Source organism: Eutrema salsugineum, unplaced genomic scaffold (genome assembly GCF_000478725.1).
Source record: "Eutrema salsugineum unplaced genomic scaffold, Eutsalg1_0 scaffold_6, whole genome shotgun sequence".
In the NCBI taxonomy this organism is placed as follows: domain Eukaryota; kingdom Viridiplantae; phylum Streptophyta; class Magnoliopsida; order Brassicales; family Brassicaceae; genus Eutrema; species Eutrema salsugineum.
Genome location: NW_006256547.1, coordinates 5,240,469 through 5,261,538, shown reverse-complemented (window position 1 = coordinate 5,261,538; position 21,070 = coordinate 5,240,469). Strand labels below are relative to the sequence as shown.

The window sequence follows — 21,070 nt, the reverse complement described above, 5'->3', positions numbered from 1 at the left end:
AGAGAACAATGACAAAAAAGCTAAGTTCAAAGCACAATGAAACTAATTAAAGACAAATGCGATAATGATACGATTCTAAGCATTACTTGAGTCACGATATATAGTCACACACTCATCAAATCTCTATTTCATACCAACTTCTGAAAAATACATAAAGACAACTGTCTACATATATATCTATATATAAAGGCACCCATATATAATATCGATACTTATAATATAATCAATTATGGTGAAGTTTGATGCGAAACTGTGGAAGGCTGTGTTTATGATGTCGATGATCAACATTGGGCTAAGCGTTGTAAACGTTATGTTCAAGAAGATGCTTAATCAAGGAATTAACCGCATGGTCGCCGCCACTTACCGACTGGCCGCAGGAACTCTGTTCTTGATACCATTTGCGATTTTCTTGGAAAGGTACGTATTTCCAAATTAATGTGTATATAATATACATCTACTTGTTACGGTTTCACTCTAGTCAAGCCAATCTATTCATGGTTTTGTTTGTTTCAGCCTCTTTTGTACAAGTCAACAAATATGAATTACAAATCCTTTTGAGAAAAAGATACATTCGTATTCCATTTGAAAGAAAATTAATATGGCTTCTCTTTTTGTAGACATAACAGGCCAAAGCTCACGGGTAGTATCTTGTGTTCACTTTTCTTTAGCGCTCTTCTGGGGTAAGTTTCTTCTGATAGAGTTTCAGCAACAAGGAGAGTTAAGAAACTGTCTAAATTTTGATCATCTGCAAATTTGCAGGACAAGTTTGGTGCAATACTTCTTTCTTATTGGACTACAACATACGTCTGCCACTTTCGCCTTAGCGTTTAGCAACATGGTTCCTTCCGTCACTTTTGCGTTGGCTCTCATCTTTAGGTAATGAAAGTCGATCAAACACATTTCTACACTATTTCTTTCCTCTAACTACCACAATTATTTTTATTAACTATACAATATAATTTTATACTGAATAATTAGGCAAGAGACGTTGAATATCAGGAGCAACATAGGGAGAGCCAAAGTGTTAGGGACAATGATATGCATTTGCGGAGCTTTGGTGCTTACGCTTTATAAAGGACCCACTTTAACTCCACAAAATGCTCAAACGCAAACACAAACGACACATGATTCACACGCTGCTATAGCCCAAAAGTGGGCAATGGGTTCGGTCATGCTGATCATAGCAATCATAATATGGGCATCATGGTTCATCGTTCAAGCTAAAATAAGCCGGATTTATCCGTGCCAATACACGAGCACCACGATCCTCTCTTTTTTTGGTGTGATCCAATCTGCTTTGTTGAGTTTGATCTCGGAGAGGAGCATATCCATGTGGGTGGTTAAAGAGAGGTTCCAAGTTTTAGCTTTACTTTATTCCGTAAGTAATCAAATTTACTATTTACTTTGCCTACCAAATCTATTCTATCTAATACATTATGCGCATTTTTTAGGCTTCTTATAAAATATACGGAGTAGTAAATAAAACAAACAGAAAACCCGCTTTTCGTTTGCATTTGACGTCTGGTTTTACAATATGAAGAAAGAAATATATGAAAATAAATACTAAAAATTGTGATTTTATCAAATCGTTCTTAAGTGAATATATGCGTATGTACCAACTATGATCGGTACTTGTTAGGGTATCGTGGGATCGGGATTGTGCTACGTGGGAATTTCGTGGTGTCTCCAGCAAAGAGGTCCGGTTTTCACGTCTAGCTTCATCCCTTTGATTCAAGTCTTTGCTGCCATTTTAAGCTTCTCTTTTCTTCATGAGCAAATTTACTGCGGAAGGTAACCTACTAATTTCTTTCTACTTATTTATCATTATTCTCATATCTTTTTTAATATCTAATAATTCCAGCGTAGGCACAACACATATAATTCAAAACTGGACCACACGCATTGTTAATACAATATCGCATATTACATTTTTAGCTATTCATTGACTTGTATAGAATAATATGCCTAAACCAAAGAGTGAAGGCCCTTTCATCTGCGTGGCTTATATATCTACGTACCAACGTGGGATTGGAAATTTGAAATTAAGCCAAAATGATTCATGCATGCATCATATTGCACACAAAAAGATTATTTGATAGAATATCTTTGAAACTTATAAAGACCCTAAATTTGTGTGATAAATAATTAACGGTAGTCGGTAAATATTTAAATGGTTCTTTTTGACTTTTGTTACTACTAATTTCTGACAAGTGAAATGTACATGTGGCATGACAAAAAGTGTGATAGGATCAGTGGTCATCATCGTGGGACTTTATATACTTTTATGGGGAAAAAGCAAGGATAAGCCTGCAGCCGTTACCAAACAAGAACCATTAAATCTCGATCTTGAAGGTTGTGGGACAGCTCCAAAGGAACTCAATAGTGCTGCCCATCCAGTAGTCTCTGGAAAATAATTTCAAAATATATTTAACTGTTTTGCATATGATCAATGATTCTAAGAATAAGCTGTCTAATAGAAAATTATATCACCGAAACTGTAACACATACAGAAGTAAATTATATGAAGTTCAGATTTCGAGTCCCTGAAAAGGAAAATCTTAGTTTAGTTCTTTGTGCCAGTGAAAAAAAATTCCATTATGTACAATAGTTTGCTAACCTTTAATATCATATATCATAATTGAAGAAATTAAGTAAAATGCCCGTCTAGCTCAGTTGGTAGAGCGCAAGGCTCTTAACCTTGTGGTCGTGGGTTCGAGCCCCACGGTGGGCGTTCTAGTTTTTTGTTTTTAAATATTGATTTTGCCTTTTAGGAATATTAGGAAAGTAAAATATTCGAAATCGATTATTATAATAAAAGTTAGCTAGTTTATTCAAGAGTTTATTATATATTCATAGATTATCAGTTTTTATTCCATTTTGATCAAATAATGGAAAGCCTAACTGCCTTCGTGTGTTTCTCTCACTCACTTTTTCCTAAGACAAATATTTTTTCTCCCTATAAGGACTTCGATATCAAAAAGCCTAAACTACAGATATCAATTTCAATACAAGGTCTATATAATTTTGTAAAGATAAGTAACGACTGTTAGTCTACAAAAATATTAAAAATATAAGTAACGTTTAGGGATAATAGTATAATACATAAACCCAAGAAACAAAAGAGAGATCTCCTTACACAACACAAGACAAACCTTAGTGGTGTCAAGATCTGCCAATAAATTGGTCTTCTTATAATCTCCTGCAGTAAAGCCAAAACATATCTACTATCTAGAATGAAGACATGTTCACTACTTTTACTAAACTATTTTAGAATAAAAATAAAGTTTGTTGCATATAAAGGAGAAAGAAAGTGTTCTTTGTACAAACAACTTATAATGATTACCGAAGCTTAAGCATTAAACTATTTTTTGAGCCAAAAAAGAAGAAGAATGAATAAAAGATAAATATACAAATGTTACAAATATTACAATCTATGTAGTTTTGTTGTTATGATTATGGCTCTGATTGGTAACCTGCGGAATGGCGGAATTGCGTTTTTAAATACAATTCCGCAGGTTTTTTGCCAATCAACAAAAATCCGCGTAATAAAAAAATACACACAAAAACGCAGACTGCGTTTTTGCTTAACAAAAATACAAAGGAAAAATCATTCCGCAGAAAAGCGACTTATAAGTCGCTTAATCTATTCCGCAAGATTTTTTCCGCAATTCCGCCATTCCACAAAGTTACCAATCAAAGCCTATAAGTTATGTCTAGGAGGATGACGTGCTGGTCCACGATAATCATCATAGAAAGCTACAAATCGACCAGAAGATTTTTTCTTCTTGGGTTTCCATTTAAATGAAGAACTCTTACTTCTTTTATGAAACCCTAATTTCCTCTCCAACATCAAATGCTTTGATGCACCTGACATCTTTAAACTCCAATTATCATTGTATGTCGCCATCAAGTGCTTTTTCTCGGCTCTAGCCACCTTGGTTCTCGTTGTTCTCCTGGCCCTTAGTTTCCTCGGTGCACCAATGTTGGAGAATTCATACAATTCCTGTTATGATGTACACATTGATATAATTGGTTGATTTCATTTAAAATATACAAATGACTTGAGAAAGTCTTTGTGAAAACAAACTGAAACTTTAATTAGCCCCCAAAAAAAACATATACTTTACGATGGAGTGTCGATGTATCTTTATCTTCACGATAGTCAAGACTCTTGTGACCAGCATCTCCGCCTATCAGAATAAATCGAGGGATATGTTGTAAAAGAAAGTTATTAATAGCTATTTAAATAAGCAAATCTTCTGGAAAAAAAAGAACAACCTTTTATGCGAGAAAGAGTAAGGTAGCGAAGAAAAGTAAAATTAGGGATCTTTATGTAAAGGCACCTTCATGAGCATAGACTAGGATATGGTCCTCTTCTAGGGCTTGAGTAATAAGAAGAAAAGCTAGTATTATGATGATTGTGAATCTCATCATGATTATCAAAATAGATTCTTCCACGTTGTCTCTCTCTCTTCTCTTGTTGTTTTTGAAGAAGAGATGCATACATACATATTAGGAATGTGCTCAATAAAATTAGTTACAATTTTGAATATTTTTTTTCTGGTCTCATGGGTAACGAGTAAAGACCCGAGTCAAAAGGGCACGGTTTCTGTCGTCTAGTAATAACAAAAAGAATATTAGTGCTTCAAGGTGCATCTTTACTATCAATAATCAACAATAATTTTATATCTCTGTTGGCCCCTCGCAAACTTAAAAAGCCAAGTCATATATAGTGATTTAATAAATGTAGGGCTTGCTTAAAGATGGACAGTTGAGAACCCTCTCAACCCAAATTCAACGACGCAATGATCATATATATGTTGTATCACAGAGCTAATAGTCCGTCTCACGAAAATTTTGTTTGGTGCTATAAATAGCATCAGTCTAATAGTTTTTTCAAGGCTTATTATAAAGATCAAAAAGAGATGTGATTTAATTGAAAAATAGTTGGAAAAACGTATTTAGGAATATGTTACGAATCTCTCTTTTATAATTTAGAGAAAAAAAAACTAAAATAAGTACTAGACAAAACTAGCTCATTTATTAGTTATTACCAGATGGTTTTTTAGAATCTATAATTTCATAGAATAAAAATGCATAGACAATTTTCATATGGTTAAAAAAGAAAGAATAGGAAATGAGAAATTGCAAATTCTTTATCTCACAAAGTATATGTTAAATAACATGTTATCAGAATATGTTCATGTGAATTAATGAAACGACATGTTAATTAAGACGTAAGTTTAAATATAAACAACTAGCGAATAGCGATATCGCTACAAATGAAGAAGGCACGAGGAAGTGCATCAAATGAAGTGCAGGGGTTGGGAACATGTAAATGTGTCTTTACATAGATTTATTAGCTTAACTAAATAAATAATCAATGTTTTAATTAACTAAAAGAACTTAGGATTCTTAATACTTATTTCTAGAAACTAGAACTAACGGCGTGTTGCCCCAGATGGTCACTCTTCCTAGTTCTTACCTTTATTAGTTTTGAGTTAAAAATCCATATAATTCAACAAAATGAAATTTCTTGTTTAAAATCATATCATATTTGTCGACCAAAAAAAAAAGTTCATATCATAAGAGCATGTGCAATAAAGAGACTGATTTGAATCTGTTATTTATTTTTTAATATTAAATTTATAGAGAGAATATTTGGAAAGAGAGAAAAAAAAAATTTATAATATAAAAGAAAATAATTTGACACCTGACTGCTGGAGAGAGATAATAAAAAAAGAGAAACTTATAAACTCTTGACACATGTCGTCGAAAGACGTTTCTTCTGTACCTAAATTTAGAGACGTTTCTATCTAAATATTTTGTTTTTGATTTAATTAAACCACCTATTTAGATTTCTCTTTCTATCTACTAGGTTTTGAAATGATTGGAAAATGAAAATTGGTTACTCTGAATTAAGGACTTCGGTTGGGCCTCACCTTATGTTGGGCCTTATTAGGAGCCCACTATACTCGTGACCACATGTTTTACATATTGATGTAATACGTTTTCTTATAGGTATAACCGTATAACCCAATTTTACAATTCCAAATGCATTAAACTTTGTCGTATCAGCATTTTCATGCCAACAAATATTTTCCTGCTACCTTAGCATATATAGTAATAATATATCATGCCAATAATTTATAGCACGGTTTGACTCAAATTTAATTCTATCCTCGCGAAAAGGTATTCCCCATGTCCTCTCCCGTGCGTGCCATTAACCAAACCATTAAATTTTGAAACCGTAATACTCCTTTTGTTCAAAATTATTTGATGTTTTAGAAGGTTTTTTTTGTTCAGAATTATTTGATGTTCTCACTTTTCAATGCAAAATTTAATGAATTTTTATAGTTTTTGACCTTTTATATTCTGCAGATTGTTTTATTATTGGCTGAATGATATTTAAATGAATTATAAATAATATTTTTAGTATAGAAAAAATAAAAATTAAATGAATCCTTAAACTGTGTGAAAAACCTTAAACATTAAATAATTATGAATAAAAGGAGTATTAAATTTAAGACTAATTATAAAGTTACGAAAAAATTATATTAAAGTCAAGACCAATTATAAAGTTAGTATTTATTTATTTAATAGAAGGTCCTTTAATAAAAAGTTAGTATTTATCATTGATCATAATCGAACCGTCCCGCTTCTTGCAAAGATTAATTCTGTTTCCTTTAATCATTCTTGCATCATTATTGGTTTTGATTTTTATACTATTTGTTCTTGGTACACACAAAAAGAAAGACGATTGATTATTAAAATGGAATAGGCATTATCTTTTTTGTGCTAATAAACCAAGCAAAACCCAAGATGTGTCTTATTTTCTTTAAGTTTACAATTTGTTTGTCATTCCTCTTATTGCAAAGCTCCAAGATAGCATATCTCCTAGAGTGACACGTGTCATCATTTTCTTTGTCATCGTATCTAATCTAATCTAATCTTAACTTACGGAAACATCAACTTCACTAGGTCACATCCCAAATAGCCAACTCTAAAATTATTTTTTTTAAACCTTTTTTTTTTACTTATGACAAAATCTTAAGATCTCTAGATTCATGCGCAGTTATGACGCAGTTAAAATTGTTATAAAAATTATCAATGGAAAATCAATCAATAGATAATCAAATAATGAAATTTATGCCCAGTTATCACGCACTTGAGTAACTTTGGAAAAAAGAAAATCGAATAAACCGAAAATTGAGAATATCTAAACTGAACTAATAATAATTTTCAGAGAAACAGAATTAAAGTAAAAGAAAACACGTGCTCGTGCTTCTCCTCCTCCTCCGCATCGCCGGGTTTTCCTCTTTCTCCCCCGTGAAAAACTGCATTTATCAATCTTCCTTTTTCCTCCAGATTCCAAACCCTAAATTCTCTCTCTCCAACCTTCCCGTCGTTTTCCCTCATTTTCACACTATCAAATCCACTCTCGTAAAAGATCATCCATTGAGTTAACCAAATCTAGATCAAAGTTTGATTTTTTTTTAAATAAAAAAACGTATTTGTTTCTTCCTCATGTTGCATCTGTAATTGCAAATCTTCAATTCCTCCTTCAGACAATACCCTTGTGTTCTGTTTCACATAATCGATGTAAATCGAATTCAAAACAGAGGAAATCTGTTATCTTTTTCTAGAAAATCTGTTTTTGTTCGCCCAAGGGTTCTCAAGGATGGGGGCTGTGACGTCATCAATGGCGGCGAAGTTTGCGTTTTTCCCGCCAAATCCGCCGTCGTACGGTGTTGAGGCTGAGACAGGAAAGCTGCGGCTGACGGGCGTTGAGAACGTGAAGGAGAACGTTGAAGTGTTGAAGCTGAAGACGAAGAGAGGGAATCAGGTGGTTGCGGCGTATATTAAGAACCCTACAGCCTCACTCACTCTTCTATATTCCCACGGCAACGCCGCCGATCTCGGACAGATGTTTGAGCTCTTCTCTGAGCTCAGCCTCCATCTTCGCGTCAACTTGATTGGGTAATTATTACTCTCCATTGCTTGGATTGATTTCTGCAAAATTTGGTAGATGAGTAATTGATGTGTAGGACAAGTTTTTGAAGCTGCTCTCTCGGATTAGGACAAGTTTTTTTTTTTCTGTGTTTAGTGTCTGCACATCTTGAGGCTGTAGATAGGCTAGAGAATCATGAGTAATTGAGAATGAATATGTTAATGGATCTGACTTTTTTACATTAGATAAGAAGTGAGATCCATTTGATTTGTTCATGTTTTGATTTTGTTGTTCATTGTTATGCAGGTATGATTATTCGGGTTATGGGAGGTCTTCAGGAAAGGTATGATCCATTGTGTTTTATCACTCCAAAGTCTTTGAAATCGACAATGAATTTGTGTATTGAGTTCAAAGTTTTTCGCTTTGGGTTTCTCCAACAGCCTAGTGAGCAGAACACGTACAGCGATATAGAAGCAGTGTATAGATGCTTGGAGGAGCAATATGGTGTGAAGGAACAAGATGTTATCTTATATGGACAATCCGTAGGAAGCGGTCCTACTTTAGAATTGGCTTCTCGGTTACCAAACCTCAGAGCTGTTGTTCTTCACAGTGCAATTGCTTCCGGTCTTAGAGTCATGTACCCTGTGAAGCGTACTTACTGGTTTGACATTTACAAGGTTTCCTTTTGAAACTTTCATCAATATTACACTCACGTTAATGATCTTGTTATTCGGTTTTTGAACATTACTTACCTTCGATTACGTTTTTGAGATTGCAGAATATCGACAAGATATCTTTTGTCAAATGTCCGGTTCTGGTAATTCACGTGCGTATCATCTCTCGTGTCCATTTCTTTCTTGTTTTCTTTCAAAGTCATTTGGTTATTGATCCGAAGCTTACGGGTTGTGTGCAGGGAACATCAGATGATGTTGTTAATTGGTCTCATGGGAAGCAATTATTTGATCTTTGTAAAGAAAAATATGAACCACTTTGGATCAAAGGAGGAAACCACTGTGATTTAGAGCTATACCCGCAATACATAAAGCATCTAAAGAAGTTTGTATCGGCTATTGAAAAATCGCCTCATCTTAGAAACGGACCTGTGCCACAAACAGAGAAGGCGAGGAGCAGTACGGATATTAGAGAACCTGCGAGGCCAAGCACAGATCAAAGAGAGAAATCAAGAACAAGCACGGATCAAAGAGAGATGCCGAAGCTGAGTACTGAGAACAAAGATAGAGCGAGACCGAGCGTTGATAAGAGAGAAAGAAAGAGAAAAAGTGTTGATGGGTCTGAGAAACCGAGTCTTGCCACGGAACAACAAATACAACCGGAGAAAGGGAGGAATAGCGTCGACAGGTAAAAACAAAATCTCAGGTTTGTATGAATTGATGAACATGATAATGATGATGATGATGATGTTTTATGACAGATTTGGGGAGATGATAAGATCAGTAGGTTTGTGCAACATAGATTGTTTCAAGCCGACAGCAACAGCTAAGTGAAGTGGCAGACGAAACATGAACACACAGACACTCACACATGCCTCCAAAACATCTAATTTTAATTGTTTTGAACTTGGTTTGTTGTCTCTTTCCACTTACGTCCTCTTGTGTTTTGGAATATAACAAGTCACACATCAATGGTTGATTACTGTAACTCTGCCGTCACTACTGGATTGAAATAGCTTGATTTGGTTTTTATAAACTTTAAATATAACAGATTCGAATATGTTACACCATGTATCTGCATTACATTTCATACAAAGTTTCTACAGACATCACTCATGGTGGTACAAAACCAGAAGCAAGCAAGAGTACAAACACACATATAGAAGAGGAGTCTCGTCTTCTTTAATTATTTGATTCCACATAAGAAGAGAAGATGAAGAAACAAACGCTTTTGTTTCCTTCATCCAGAACACACAAAACTTCACATTTACTCATCCACAATCAATCACTCACGAGGTGCGTTCTTCTTGAACAAGGCATAAGCATCGCTGTAAATGGCGATTGCATTAGACAATACCGCAAGAACAATCATGAAAACCGCCAAGGTCGTGTCCCTGCCCGTTGCTTTGCTATGACGATCCCTGCGAGAACATAAAAAAAACAAAATTTGCTATAAACTACCAAATCTTCTAATTAACCATTATGTGCAGATTCATATAAACAATCAACTTACTTTAGTATAATAGAAGCCGGGAATATGAAGCCGAGACAAACAGCAGCAGTTGCTCCAGTGAATTGGAAAGCATCCCAGATGCTTGGGATGAAGTTTGCACCCAAGAAGATTACAGAGATGAGACCAGCAGTGAGGCAACCAAACCTTACATTTGAGGTAGTTAATGGCCGAGCGGAAGGGAACAAGAGCCCGTCAATGTTAATCCGCAACGGGTAGAAAACAATCGGGAACACGAGCATAAGATGAAGCGCATAGCTCACTCGAACCGCATCATTTAGGACAGAGCCAAAAGGGATTCCAAGATCGGTGTCAAAGTTTGCAAGAACATCATCAAGAGTGTCGTCGCCAAACAAGAGGAACCCGAAAATGCTTGTCATTATGTAAACAGATGAGCAGAGCATAAGAGCTGATCGGACAACAGGTTTTATCTGAGAGGGGTCGTCAAGCTCGTTCTGAATGCTGTGAACTGAAACAAACCAAGCAAAACCAACAACATGAGTTTTTGTTCATTCTTCAAAGCTATGATTCCAATTAAGAACCGAGCACATACCATTGTAATGGCAAATGAATGCCGTGACAAGAACGGGTACAACTGTGAAGAGATTCCAGAAGGATGTTAAGTCGGTAACATCTGGTAGCAATCTTGGCATGGCCACACCACCACTGATCAATTTCATGATAGAAATTCCCGCTGTGATGATGAGGAACACAACCGCCAGAGCCACGGATAGGGCAGATGTAAATTTCAAAGAATCTGCAAAGAAAGCATATTCATATGTCACAGGCAATTTAGAAGTATTACACAACCAATCTTCAATATTCAGAGTCCCCATTCCATTATAGGATTATCTACAACAAGAAATGACGGTTTCCCCTACGAATAAACATGGCAATAAAAATATGAATCAAGCAATGCTCGTGACAGAGCCGGAACACTAACCAATTCGCTTGAAGCAGGCTAATGGAGCAAACACACCAAGAGTTGTAATGAGAAGAATAGCAGCTCTTCCGTTCCACCAATGGTGACCGAACCATCCTTCAAGAACACCATAATGGTGGGTTCCATCTTCTGTCTTCCCAGCCAACACATCACCTTCAACAACAAAAAACACCAGAGAAAGAGTTAAGATTCAACAAAGTAGCAGCATCTGATTTATAGACTCTACAAAGACGAGGAAATGATGATTGTAATACCAATGATAATCATGTAGACAATCAAAACGCCGATGTTGTTGACCAGAACAGCGACTTGAAGCAAAATCTTTCCAGGTCTGCCAAAAGAGTCACCCATTAAGCCACCGTAAGACCGGCTTTTCTTAATCTTACTAAACCTAAGCAAGAACTCAATCGATGCATCGGTCAAGAAAGCCATGACAACAATCATAGTAATTCCCAGTACAAGTCCTAGGATCTTCATCGTTGCAGGCAAAGCCATGATTCCAGCACCGATTATGGTTGTGGCGAGATTGAAAACCGCGCCACTAAACGAAGCTCCGTTGAACTCGTCGTAAGCGACTTCGTCTCCATGCGATTTCGGCAACAACGGAGCAGCAACATCGTCGGAGGAGGAACCGCTCCTCTTTGGGATCGGAGTAACATCTTCAATCGTCATCTTCCTATTGATAATCGCAAGCTGCCAAAATTGATTACAGACAAAAATCTTAGCTTTCATACAAAGTCAAATCCTTTGAAAACGTGAAGAGCAACGAAACCTTAGAGAGGATTTGACGATAATTTCTCGATACTGAGCAGAGACAAACTTCGATTCAACTGATTAGACAAGTAGGAATCAAAAACCCCAAAATTGACAGAAGCCCAGGTGATTTCGATCGAAAATGGTTGAACCCAGAAGAAAATCTGGCGGTAGAATCAGATATTGAAAGAAGAATTAGCGAATTTCGCAAACAGTGAGGAGATTAGAGAGGAAAAATTTCTCCAAAAGAGGAAGGAGAATTTTGAGGAGAAATGAAATTGTAGATGTGAAGGAAATTATAGCCTCACGTTTCTGTCTCGCTGACGATGGAAATTATGTGACTGTTAAAACAAAAATCTTTATTAACATTTTAAAAAGCAACTAAAAAAAATGGATTTTGTTTGTCATTGGATAAGAGTAACGTGATCAGCTAAAACTGTAGAATGAAATTATCAACATTCACTGTATAATGATGACGACTTATTTGACCTTAGGTGGTGCTGATTGGATTTCAGCGCGAATCGACGCAGCGTTTAAGGATCACTGTAGCCCACTATGCTTGAATTTTGAAAGTGCATAAAATTGGAGAGAAGAACTATGTAATTAGTTTTCACTTTTCAACATCAAACAACAAAAAAAAAAATAAACCTTCATGTGCTAATATATAAAAGTGATGGGAAATTATATTGATGGAAATTTGTTCTTCGGATAATGATGGAAATTCAAATATGTATAAAATCTATATAAGAAAGAAATATTAGAATAATGAATGAATGGCATGAGATGTAAATTTGTACACAATAAAGGTTCCTTGTGAGATGAAGCGACATGCGATGGGAGAGTCACTCGAGACGCACGGGCAAGTGAAGTGAGTCAGGGACGTTGCCAGAGTCTATCTGAGGAACCCGACAAGAACCAAAGGCCAATCTTGTCAAGACGCCGAGACGCAGATGTTATAGTTAGGAACAAATGCAACATTTATCTTCATTTTTGTTCCGAAATAAACATTGAACCAAAAAAGAAAGCCAATCTTTTAAAAATAAACATTTATGCTGCACTATTTATCTCATTTCCGTAGTATTATTATTATGATCAGTCACGATTTTTTGTTTTTCTGAGCAACCATCAGTGACGATTTATATTTTAAAAGTTCAGTTGTAAAACAGCTGAAGAAAAAATCAGGGAGATATAGCTTAATTCATTATTTTATTGTTGAATAATTTGTGGACAGGAAAGGCTGATAGGAACTAACTCCTAATCAATTATGCACATCACACTCTGATAATTATTTAACATACCCACTTGGCTGATAATTAATCTTGCTACTACTATAATCACTGGATATTCTTACCAAGTTTTGGCTTTTAGTGGTAACCAAACCGTCAATCTTAATCAATATTGTATGTATTAGAAGTTCTGTTAAGTATAAAATTCAATTAGGATCCTCATGATGCCCATTATTTACTTGTATACCCAGTCGGCCAGTTATATATATAGACATAGACAATTAGGCGAACCCGCCCAAATGTTAATATGTTAAGTAACTTAATATATGCGCATTCATATTTTCGTAACTTAATATATTTAACGGATGTCCAGTTGATAAATTAAAATTTCCAATCGAATATTCAAGCGTCTAATTAAAAAGACGATTCTCAATTGTAGTTATGTTTGCTTTTTTTTTTTTTCATGACATGATTCTCAATTTCTCATATTTCTATCATTCTATGATTGAGTGTCACCGTTTTTCGAAAATTTGATTACATGTAACTGAAAACTTCGATTTTTGAAATCACACACTGTCTTTCATCATATGTCCTATCATAACATACCTACATCCCACGATTAGTTCCTCCCACAATGACCGTTATACTCAAAAGAAAAATACAGATAGATTTTTTTTTTTTGTCGGCAAATACAAATAGATTATATTACCAGTGGATTTAGGTGCATGTATATGGGTATAGCCTGGTCTTTTTTTTTTTCAGCAGAGTATAACCTGGTCTAATTTATACACTTCGCTTTTGAATAAAATATTAAGAAGAGTGACTCACTAATCCACGCAAATAATGAAAGAGGTAATAATTCATCTATACGTGTAAATTAAAATCTTATGATGAAAAAAACTACGTACTAAAAGAGATCAGACAGAACAAAAAAAATTCCGTTAAACTTTTAGTTCGGTGGTTCAGTTTATGAATACAATTTGACTTTAAAATTACTATACTTTAACTCTTAAACTCTACATATACAGTATGTACATGTGATTTTTGATTCTATAAGTTGAACTCAACTGTCCTCAGAGACATGAAATTAGTTTGGTACGTTGGAGAAATATATAAACTGTGACAAAATGCAAAATTAAAGGAAGCACATCTTTCATAACAACAAAACAGCAAAGCCGTAGTATTGCCATTGGTAAGTCCGGAATCCGGATAACCGGCAGCGGCTATAAGTTTTTTTTTTTCATACAAACTTTTGTTTTATTGATTGGTCGGTGTTACAGTTATATGACGTGGCAACAAACATGATTTACTCGCAAGACATGTGTTGCAGACGTTGTCATTATCCGAAACACACGTGTCAGAAACTCAACGGAACATTCAGAAACACAACCATGTTCACATTCTCGTACTAAAAGAATCTATCTATTAATCATATTCCAAACCTCAAAAAGATCAATGGCGGATTTTCATCTTCCTTCCGAAATCCAAAACGAAACCGATCAGATTCCGGACGAAGATTTCGAAGAAACCGCTGCTTTCATCGACGAGGATTACCTCAACTACCTTCACTATTTGGCTTCACGGAGCAACCATGGATTCGACACGTTTGGGTCTTACGATGAAATCTTTGGTCAAGTGTTGGGCAATTCATCTTCTACGCGGCGATCGGAAGCGGCGGAAGAACTTCCGGTGGTGGAATTGACGGCGGAGGAGCTGGTGGAGAGAGGTCTTGTGGTTTGCGCCATCTGTAGAGAGGAGCTAGCTGCTAATGAGAGACTCTCTGAGCTTCCTTGTCGACATTATTACCATAAAGACTGTATCTCTAATTGGTTGACTAATCGGAACACTTGTCCGCTTTGCCGTCTCAATGTTAGAAATTAGTTTGGTTTTATTCGGTTTTCTTGAATTTCTATTTTTCTAATGTTGATGTTGATAAAGTCTTCTTTATTTTAATATATCACAAGAACATTTGATGTATTGCCTGTTTCTATCAATCGAACAAGAAGTTGTTTAGACTAGTTTTTTTTTCCCTGTTAACTTAGAAGATCCTTTTAGCATAAGTTACAACATGAGTTAAACATTAAACAAGGATCAAACAAGTATGAATCAATTTGATTATGTCGATGCCGTTGTGGTTCATGGCATCAATGCAGTCATGCTTCTCGATTCAAGTTATCGGAGTTAACCTTTTTCTTAAAAAAAAAGAAAAGAAGTTATCCGAGCGAAAACCATAACTATCTAAAGCATAACCTTGGTTAAACACCATATTATTTTAGAATCAAATTTGTAGATATTTGCTTGCTTTCAGTGTAGATATATCATAAACTAATAACAATGTAAAACAAAAGTTTCAATATAAAATAAAATAAACAAAATATTATGAAAACCCCCGCTACAATACATATTTTAAAACAAAATTACATACAATTTGTTTGCAGCCCAATTTGAGCCCAACTTTAGAAGAATATATGGCAATTCTTTGGGCTCGCTAAATTATTCTTGTAATTATTTTCCAAATGGCTGCAAGTGAGCCACTAGTATGTTTTTCACTATTCAAGTTTTGAGATTACTCTTGGAATCCAAAAAGGCAAAAACCCTAAAAAAGTGAGGGTTTGAGGTTGTTTTTAGGGATGCCTTGAGTGCAATATAACCCGGAAAGAATATAGTTTATGGATAGAACTTTTTTTTCTAAACTACTAAGATATATTAAATGTCATGTGAAAATTTATTGGACACATTATGTATACACAATAAATAACACACAAATACTGGAATTAAAAACCATTCGAGATTGATGCTGATACTTTATTTCTTGATAACTAACCATCCAGATAAGAATGAATAAATAATAATAATAATTAAAAAAATCATTAACTGTGCTAGCTTTTTTGGGATGTAGGGTTCTGGATGTGCCTCCCTAGCCACCCACCCTATATAATTTGGCCTTATCCGCGCAAAATCATACTTCGAATGATTCTGCTCCCTTCACATGTCGTATTTTACTCTTATTTATTAGCTATTGAAATTGTTTATCTATTTACTACAAATGAGTTTGAAATCTCATCATCGGGTTTCTAATAAGCCTCATCTTTTTCTAATTTTTCATCTACTTCTATATTAGTTTGTTAATGAATCTGAAGTTGTCAACCACATTTTCTCATCGGTGTTTCATAACCAACATTTAGAGATCACCATGAATTCTTCAATTTCATTTTATTTTATTTAAAGCAAAGTGTATATTTAAATCCTTTTTAAGATTTTCAGTTAAGACCAATCTTTGGGAAGATTTACAGAGAAAGAACGTGTTATAAATAAAAAAGAGACGTTGGCTAAGGGAGATAAAATAGTAGAAAACGACAAGAAGTTAAGAGTGTGTCTATTCCTGAGGGCACAAGATCTAAGAGCAGATATTATCTTTAATTATAACATCGTTTATGACATATAGACTCAAGATCACGATGTTACTTTCAGATATATTTCAATCCAATCCAAGCTTTTTATGTCTTGGATTTTTAGAACTTCAAATCTTTGAAATAGAAATACGTTAGTTTCCTCTCTTATTATTCAAGTATTGATTCCATATCAATTCTGATATGTTATCATCTTTTAGTGCGTCTTGACTACACACTTTTCATTGGGCCAAACAGTCAAACTTCATTTTGGGGGAGTAGAACTCGTTTTGTAGCGAATAAGTAAAACTATATATAGCGGGAGGCAGCAGACCACCGCGTACAATGTACACAGTCTTAACACCGATAAACTCATAAACATGCAGACATAGACTTCGTTTTCTACAGAAAAACAACATTTTTCGATGAAGATCATGCCAACGCTTGATATTTAAGAGTGCGTTTTTCCTGAATTAATACTTGCACTATCAGTCAACCATTAAATGGAAGCAATTTTTATTTCTTCTTAAGTATATACATATGTTTATATATTGTTTATATGAATGGATATATGAGCATATATGATTTATATTTATGGTGTTCAAATTAAGCATTTATGATTTTTTTTTCGCTTTGAGTTAAGTTTTGTATCTTATTCGCTCCTAGACTTGTGGTCAATGGAATTGTTGGAATCGCATCAAAGTGAAATAGTGAAAAATTAAAATAAATAGTGGATAACTGATCGAATGGAATGTTAGAGATGTTTTGTCCAGCCCTATGTACTGTGTGTCTGTATATTTATCCTAGCCAATCAGAATAATCCAAGTCTCCAACCAATAGATATTCAACACGAGTAAACTGTGACATTGGTAAAGACAATTGGCATTGCACACGTGTCGAACTATGATTAAACTGTTGATATTTACTTATGAATCCGTTGATTAGTTTGGACCCATTGTCATCGCATGATTACATAATTAGGCAAGAAAAATTGAGTTCATTAGTTCTCAATCTTTCCAAAGTGAGAATCTTTAGTCTTTCAACACCAACTTAATGTTGAGTTCAAATTTGTATACTTATGTGTGTTCCTATAGGCCCAGACACAGTTATATATATATATATATATATGTACTTTGAGTTTATATGATCATATTTCAAAATTATAAACTCATGAGTAATTCATTTTGCAAATCTATGTGTTAGAAATCGAAAATCTGTCTCGTACAATAATTGATCAACTAAAATATTTAAGTTTAATCCTAATATCATTTCTTATTTTCCCCATTACACCAACAATACTTTCAATAAAATTTAGAAAAACTAGAAATGTTATTTTCATTTTATGTATTTAAAGATTCCTTTGGCTAGTTTGTTAGTGCTATGTGCTACATGTGTTATTGGAAGACAAGTTAAATCCAAGTACTCTACCGTGCAAAAACCAGAGCCGTTATTTTAGGGGCGTGTTCTTTGTCGCCATGTTAATATTCTCAAATTACCCTTACCTTTTGGGCATGGAGATATGGTGTACAGAATAGACTGTTTTAACATTCAAGGGCATTATTGGAGTATTTCATGAAAATATGAAAAGAAAATTAATGTGAAGGATTCAATTTTAATCATTGCTTTTCATTTGATTCAATAAAAATAAAAATAAAATAAATATATGCTGTAAAAGTAAAGAATAAAATAAAAGATAAGGAAGAAGATGCAAAAAGTTTTTTCCAGTCGATAACGAAAAAACCTGTGAAAAAACTAATGTTGTTTGATACACATTTTTTATAGGTAAAAACCTTTAAAATACTTCAAATATATAAAACTTGCTAAAAAATATGAATTATTAAAGTTTTCTAAAATCTGTGTACACGTATAATATTCATAATGAAGGTTTTATACATCTTGTGAATATTATTATGTGGAAAGCTCAATTTAATAACGTGTTTTACACATACTTTTAAAACTAAATCTCGATTTTATCTCTATTACTCCAGATTATCAATTAAAGAGAAAAATTTATAAATGTGCACGATATAAATATATATATATATATATTAATATGTGGGGAAAAATGTTAAAAACTTAAAATGATAATTTTTTTGGTAAAGCGGATTGTATAAATTGAGACAAAGAATATTGTAAATTATTTAAAGCAAAACATTTAATAAAGTAGGGTCAAAGCTTATGTGTTGCACATGTATGTGTATAGATAATAGATCTAATAAAAGTGCATTAAGACAAAAATCCCCATTACTAGGTATTCAACTGTTCATGGTTCCCTACATAGTTGTCCATTTATGTGTAAACACAATTACATACATCTTTTGATGTCTTATTATATGTATATAAGGCATATCATATTCTTATAATTAATTTTGTAATAAGTATTTTTAAATTGGAAAACAAAGTAAGAGTTAGAAAAAGCACGAAGAAGAGAGGAGAAAACCCAAGACATGAAAGAAGAGTCACTCCTTGTCTCATGATATTTTTGACCACTCAGTCCACTCAAAACTTATAGGCAGATAGCGAGAGAGATCATTAAGGCTCATATGAAATTAAATTATATGAAAAAAGTAAAACACTCCGAAGTAAAAAATTGTATTATTTCTAGCCACATATATATAATGATTTGATTTTGGTATTATCTTTTATACGGTACGTATATTGCGTTTTTAAAGTTCATGTACATCAACATTCATCTTTTTCCACCATGGTAGATAGTACAACACGTAATTTAATTAAGAATGAGACTGATATGATTAATAGTAATCTTGTTTTACAACCACAACTATATATAAAGATTAATCTATTATAATATTCCGAGTAAATTTCAAAAAATTTTCTATGAACATTTTCTCGTCGAAAATTTCTGAGAAAAAACTAACAAATTTTGACAGTAATCGGAATTTTGTTGGTTACATATTAGAAATTTTCCGACAACAAATTTTGTCGAAAATTTTCGTAGGAAATCCATATGTTCTTGTAGTGTTTTTACTTTGCCAGTCTTAAATTTACTTTTTTTGTCCGGATACTAATTCGATGTTCCGAGAACTTTTACATATTTGAAGAGTACTTACTATGATCAAGCTTCAGTGTTTTATCTTCAGTTTACAAAATAATCCTCTTTTAATTTAATATGAAATGTTCGAGAATTCACATTGGATGAAGCAGGAAACAAATTAAATCTTGCCGATTTCTACTCAGAAATACATATACTCGTTAAGTTCTTAGGTCTTCTTCCGTTTTTATTTGAGTGTTTGTAGTGATTTAAAGAAAACAATACTGATCTATGACAAAATCAGGTACTAAACTTTTATGAAAAGTAGAATACTATAATACTATTTAATAAATTAATCTCGTTGCGTAGAAAAGAAGATTTCTTTATTGACGCAAAGATGGACAACTGGGTTTGAAAGACGAACAACTCCTCACATATCCTCTGATGTTTCATATTATTTTTTTTATAAATGTTTAAGACATGATTTAAAATGAAAAATAATGCAATATCTCTTTCTCGCTGATGTAATAAAAAAGGTAATTCATTTGGAAAATGATTATCCACTACTCCCCATGCACTTGCTTATATATATATATATATATATCTGTATGATATAAGATTTATGGAGATGATTGATGATATCACGATACCAATTTTTTTTTTAATGATAGTAAAAATACATACATACATGTCCATTATAGGCCAAAAGATTGCGGCTTAGATGCCTCGGATACCTTTGCTTTATGCAAATGTGGGTGACAGTGGTCGAATAACTACAATCAATAAACTCATTTAGAAGCAAAACTGCAAAAGATTTGTAGTATATTATAAGAAATATATCTAACACACGCCCAGAACGAGCACGCATGTATATGGTTTCCAGAGACACCCTTATAATAATACATAGTTTACATACCCATGATTCAAGAGCCTATTGGATATTTGGATGATGGGTTACGTTTTCTAATCTTCAAAGCGGGTTTATTATTCTCCGAGATAAATTTCATTTCACGTCATTTAAATGTTAGTATGTATACGTTAGAGGTCAAAACATTACAAAAAAACTGAAAGTCTTCTCCCCCGTTTGGATTTCGAAACCGGTTTCTCAATTCAATTGTATGGTTGCGAAAAAAAAAAGATAATGTATGAGAGTTTACTGTAATTAGTATATGTCTGAAGTTATTTAATTTGTCCATTTTTTTTCATTTTTTATAAATTAACTACTTTGTCTTGGCACATTCAAAATTAAAAAGTATATATATATATATATATATATGTGTGTGTGTCTGTGTGTATTAATTTTTCTTCTCAAATAACTAGTAGTGATCATCGTTTATCATTAACTGTATGATATCTGTTAGAAAGTGATCATAACCGTAGAAAACTCCTTATAAATCAAAGGTATCATTGTTCATAAATTGGTTTGGTAAAAGAAATTATAAAAGAAAAATTACGAAAAGTTTTATGCCCTTTTTTACGCCCATGTCCCCCCGTGTGACAATGTAGAGGTTTCTCCTGACTGAAAAATAGACAATATATTTGGTCAACAATATTCAGATCAACTTTCTAAACACCATTATATAACAATGTCAACTTTTTCAGAAACCAGATTATTCAACTAATTTTAGAGCCCGG

The 21,070-nt window shown here is 33.6% G+C and overlaps 5 protein-coding genes and 1 non-coding gene across 7 annotated transcripts; 4 read left to right on the top strand and 2 right to left on the bottom strand.

Moving 5' to 3' along the window:
• Positions 1-146: 146 nt before the first annotated feature.
• On the top strand, positions 147-2,539 carry LOC18012893 (WAT1-related protein At3g30340). Its single transcript, XM_006395191.2, has 6 exons — positions 147-417; positions 618-680; positions 760-876; positions 979-1,378; positions 1,640-1,791; positions 2,240-2,539. The coding sequence occupies exons 1-6, from the start codon at positions 230-232 to the stop codon at positions 2,412-2,414; spliced, it is 1,095 nt and encodes a 364-aa protein (XP_006395253.1). The 5' UTR covers positions 147-229; the 3' UTR covers positions 2,415-2,539.
• Positions 2,487-4,434, bottom strand: LOC112083382 (root meristem growth factor 4). The gene is made up of 5 exons (XM_024151085.1): positions 4,344-4,434; positions 4,123-4,190; positions 3,868-4,003; positions 3,153-3,199; positions 2,487-2,495 (listed from the first exon to the last, which is right to left on the bottom strand). The coding sequence occupies exons 1-5, from the start codon at positions 4,432-4,434 to the stop codon at positions 2,487-2,489; spliced, it is 351 nt and encodes a 116-aa protein (XP_024006853.1).
• TRNAK-CUU lies at positions 2,659-2,731 on the top strand. Its single transcript has one exon. It is a non-coding gene; the product is annotated as a tRNA-Lys (tRNA).
• A 2,846-nt stretch (positions 4,435-7,280) lies between the features above and the next one.
• LOC18012496 (protein ABHD17B) lies at positions 7,281-9,682 on the top strand. Of its 2 annotated transcripts, XM_006395190.2 has the most exons (6): positions 7,281-7,980; positions 8,258-8,294; positions 8,392-8,628; positions 8,730-8,777; positions 8,865-9,310; positions 9,384-9,682. In XM_006395190.2, the coding sequence occupies exons 1-6, from the start codon at positions 7,682-7,684 to the stop codon at positions 9,454-9,456; spliced, it is 1,140 nt and encodes a 379-aa protein (XP_006395252.1). In that variant the 5' UTR covers positions 7,281-7,681; the 3' UTR covers positions 9,457-9,682. The 2 variants fall into 2 exon arrangements, with proteins under 2 accessions (XP_006395252.1, XP_024006694.1); XM_024150926.1 differs by lacking the exon at positions 9,384-9,682 and having other exon boundaries at positions 8,875-8,973.
• Positions 9,644-12,229, bottom strand: LOC18012495 (amino acid transporter AVT6A). Its single transcript, XM_006395189.2, has 6 exons — positions 11,848-12,229; positions 11,330-11,768; positions 11,076-11,228; positions 10,686-10,889; positions 10,136-10,601; positions 9,644-10,043 (listed from the first exon to the last, which is right to left on the bottom strand). The coding sequence occupies exons 2-6, from the start codon at positions 11,745-11,747 to the stop codon at positions 9,908-9,910; spliced, it is 1,377 nt and encodes a 458-aa protein (XP_006395251.1). The 5' UTR covers positions 11,748-11,768; positions 11,848-12,229; the 3' UTR covers positions 9,644-9,907.
• A 2,106-nt stretch (positions 12,230-14,335) lies between these two features.
• Positions 14,336-15,078, top strand: LOC18012477 (E3 ubiquitin-protein ligase RNF115). The gene has a single exon (XM_006395188.2). The coding sequence runs from the start codon at positions 14,510-14,512 to the stop codon at positions 14,933-14,935; it is 426 nt and encodes a 141-aa protein (XP_006395250.1). The 5' UTR covers positions 14,336-14,509; the 3' UTR covers positions 14,936-15,078.
• The last annotated feature ends 5,992 nt before the right edge of the window (positions 15,079-21,070 follow it).